This window comes from Rutidosis leptorrhynchoides, chromosome 5, assembly GCF_046630445.1.
Source record: "Rutidosis leptorrhynchoides isolate AG116_Rl617_1_P2 chromosome 5, CSIRO_AGI_Rlap_v1, whole genome shotgun sequence".
Classification (NCBI taxonomy): Eukaryota; Viridiplantae; Streptophyta; class Magnoliopsida; order Asterales; family Asteraceae; genus Rutidosis; species Rutidosis leptorrhynchoides.
The window spans coordinates 347070463-347073983 of record NC_092337.1 but is presented as its reverse complement, the minus strand read 5'-3'; the positions used below and the strand labels follow the sequence as shown (position 1 = coordinate 347073983).

The window sequence follows — 3521 nt, the reverse complement described above, 5'->3', positions numbered from 1 at the left end:
CGATAACCCGCTTAATTCATCGGATATGGATATGGATGGACGAATTATATTTAAATGAATATGAATATGGATATATATTTTAAAAATTAAATGTATATGAATATGGATATAGGCGCACTCGATCCATATCCGATCCATTTTCATCCCCCAATTACATCAACCTGCTGCCTACTTTGTTTGACCGAAAGTCATTAAACGACATTGTGCTGCACAATAATAAAGAGTTAAACGGCAAACATAGCTTTTTCTGTTATTAATGAAATAAAATATATAAATAAACAATCAGCAGGAGCAAGAAAAACGTGCTGCGGATATTTTTAATATGTCCTACATTCCGTAAATAAAATATAAATAAGAATAAGAATATCAATATCAATTCCTTATAATAAAATGAGGAAAAATCAAATGGATCAATAAAAAGAGAGTGGTCTAAAGATACATTTTGTACGCTACCATAGTATACCATATTCGTAATACAACGGATCAGCGAACGTTGTTTCTAAGATTAGTTGTTTGTGTTAAAAAAATGGATTTAACTAATCAGGACCGGTCCCGAAAAATTGAGTGCCCCGTGCGAGGCGGAAAAAAATAGGCCCTAATGCCTTAACGAATAATATAAGTCATTTAAAAAAACGATAATTAACGTCATATCAATAAAGATAAATAAATTAGCATTAGAATTACATACCGTAATAGTTAACCAATGATTTTTGAAGCTCTCCTCGCATTCTTGGTAGCAAATTGTTTAATTATCTCTTCACAATTTATACTCTCTAAGATTTCATTTTCAATAGTCATCGTCGCCAATCCACTCAGTCTTTGTTGGGACATTGTTGATCGTAAGTAATTTTTCAATAATTTAGCTTTGAAAAGCTCCTTTCCGCAGATGCTACTGTAACTGGAATAGTCAATAATATTCTATATACAATCCTTGCGTTTGGAAAATTTTCTTGAGCCTCATTAAGATGCATCAGAATATCTAAAGGATTCTTAAATTCACCAGCTCCTATTATGTCAAATGATTTCAACTCCCTATAAAGTTCATGACCGTTGATATCGGTTTTTCTTCATACTTAAGTGCATTTTCCAAGTTGCCAGAAAACGACTTTAGATCTTTACGTTCAATTCCCCTCAAGTTATAAGGAAATAAGAAACCGAATAACTTATCATAGTTTTTAAATTGTTCAAATCTTGTTTCAAGAGAAAGAATAGCTTTATCCACAATGTATAAGAAATATTGTACTCTAAAAATCTCTTCAGGTGTAAATGAAACTTCCTGACTAGTTGAACTCTCATCAAATCTTTTTTTCCTTTGAATCAAAAGTTTTTGTGGAAATACTGGGTCAACATCCATTTTAACTGCAATCTCTTTAGCTTCATCAATAGCTTTTGAAAAACCAGTTTCTCTATAATCCTTGAAGTACTCAACCAACCTGTTTATTTCTTTGATAGCAATCTCAATATGCACATCTTTTGATTGTAGCTTTTTGCTTACAATGTTCATCTCGTTTAATACTTGATACCAAATGACAATAGATACTAAAATTTCAAATTCACCAAGTTCTTTGTTTGCAATTGAATTGGCTACACTAGCAATTGCAGCATCATTATCTTTTTCTCCAACTTCAAGTAAAGCTTCTCGTATGTTGACAAGTTGTGTTTTAATAGCTTTGACCATTGTCATATCCTTGACCACGCATATCATTTATATCAAGACCAATACACTTTAACTCCTCAAGTGTAATATCAAATAGACCTTTTCCCGTGGTGTCATTAACATTCAAAAACCCTAAAAATGACTCCTCAACAATAACGGAATTAGATGTGCACTTTACATACCTCACTATCATGCTCATTTGTTCTTGATTACTTAAATCGGGAGTACAATCAAGTATGATTGAGTAGTATTTTGCTTCCTTTACCTCCTTTATGATTTGTTTTTTAATCTCATCACCCAACATAAGAATTAGCTCGTTTTGAATCTTGTGCCCAAGATAATGCACATGAACCTCATCATTTGTGATTCGTCGCACATGCTCTTTAATAATCGGGTCAAACTCTTCCAACATTTCACTGAGACCCAAAAAATTTCCATTACCTATTTAATACATTTAATAAATAATAAGTGAAAATGGAAGAACAAAAATTTGATGGGCGTTAAACAAAAACAATAATAAATATTATTACCTTTTTGGTACAACTTTTCTTTTGATCCACGAAAAGCTAAACTATATTTAGCTAGAAATTTCACTACTGCAATGATTCTCAAAAAGACTTGCATCCAGTAATCTCTTTCTTTAACCAATTGTTCGTATTCAACTTTATCAATTGTTTCATTCAACTTCAATCAATTACGCATATCATGCCATTCGATCATATTTTCAAGATGAACTGGTGTTATTTCATGTTTTCTAAGGTTTTTCGAAGCATGCCCCCAATCTGTATAACCTTCCCCGTCCAAACCACCTCTCGGCTGCCCTTTCCTAAAAACTTTACAACAAAAACAAAATAGTTTGTCTAACTCTTTTGAATACACTAGCCATGGTCGATCACACTTCTCTAAATTTGCTAAAGTTCTTGTATATAAAGTTGCAGAAAACCTTCTTTCATTAGTATACGGACCAGAAACTATATTATTATCTCTTTTAGGACCCTTCTCAATCAAAAGTTTAATCTCATCATAATTAAGTTCTTCCCACCTTCTTGGGTCAGATATATCCACAACGTTATGTATCACATCTTCTTCATTTTTATTTGTCTCAACATGTTCTTTTTCCGTCTCTTGTTATTCAATATGCTCTTGCCCTTCTGTCTCTTTTTCCGTCTCTTGTTCTAGATTTACTTGTACATGTTATTGCTCTTCAAGAGTCGATTTTTAAAAAAACTTATATAGTGCACCAGCTTGAGACTTTTTCATATTTTCATCTTCTATTTTTCTCTTACGTTTTGCATAACCAGATAACTGTTTTGGAGCCATCTTTAATCCTATTCACCAAATCAATAAGACAATAATCATAGTCAAAGATCAATATTTCAAACTTAACTTATTACAATCAATTCTACAAAGAGTACGGAGTACTATACTACTATCAATTCTACAATTCACCACCATTCGCCATTATAACCAATTCTACAATTATCAATCAATTATCAATCAATTATCAGTTAGTCAATTACGGAGTACTATACAACATTACAACCAATTCACTAATTCACCACTACCAATTATCAAAAAGAATTACATATTGAAACAAAAAGAATTACCTATTGATTGTTGTATATTGACGATTGAATGTCGAATACAAAGAACTGAAGAAGTCACGAACTGACGAACAGACGAAGTGACGACCTAAAACACTCGGTATTTTTTTTTTAATCGACGTATCAGTTTTTTATTAATCAATTCCTGAAATTTGGAAAATAACCTGCATTCTTATATTATACGGAAGAATAAAGGCCCAATTTTTTTTTTGGGCTTGTAAACATAAGAAAAATACCACAAAATTATATAGACTCTAAAC

General features: G+C 31.8%; 1 protein-coding gene across 1 annotated transcript; it reads right to left on the bottom strand.

Moving 5' to 3' along the window:
- Positions 1 to 1024: 1024 nt before the first annotated feature.
- LOC139849642 (uncharacterized) lies at positions 1025 to 2977 on the bottom strand. Its single transcript, XM_071839276.1, has 6 exons — positions 2899 to 2977; positions 2601 to 2781; positions 2393 to 2483; positions 2188 to 2341; positions 1779 to 2098; positions 1025 to 1687 (listed from the first exon to the last, which is right to left on the bottom strand). The coding sequence occupies exons 1-6, from the start codon at positions 2975 to 2977 to the stop codon at positions 1025 to 1027; spliced, it is 1488 nt and encodes a 495-aa protein (XP_071695377.1).
- Positions 2978 to 3521: the final 544 nt, after the last annotated feature.

Excerpts from the sequence above, each read along its gene's own strand:
- LOC139849642 (XM_071839276.1), bottom strand. The coding sequence starts at position 2,977 with ATGGCTCCAAAACAGTTATCTGGTTATGCAAAACGTAAGAGAAAAATA. Across the intron at positions 2,782-2,898 it reads TATGAAAAAGTCTCAAGCTG|AGACGGAAAAAGAACATGTT; the intron begins GTGCACTATATA and ends TTGAATAACAAG. Across the intron at positions 2,484-2,600 it reads CCGTATACTAATGAAAGAAG|GAAAGGGCAGCCGAGAGGTG; the intron begins GTTTTCTGCAAC and ends TAAAGTTTTTAG.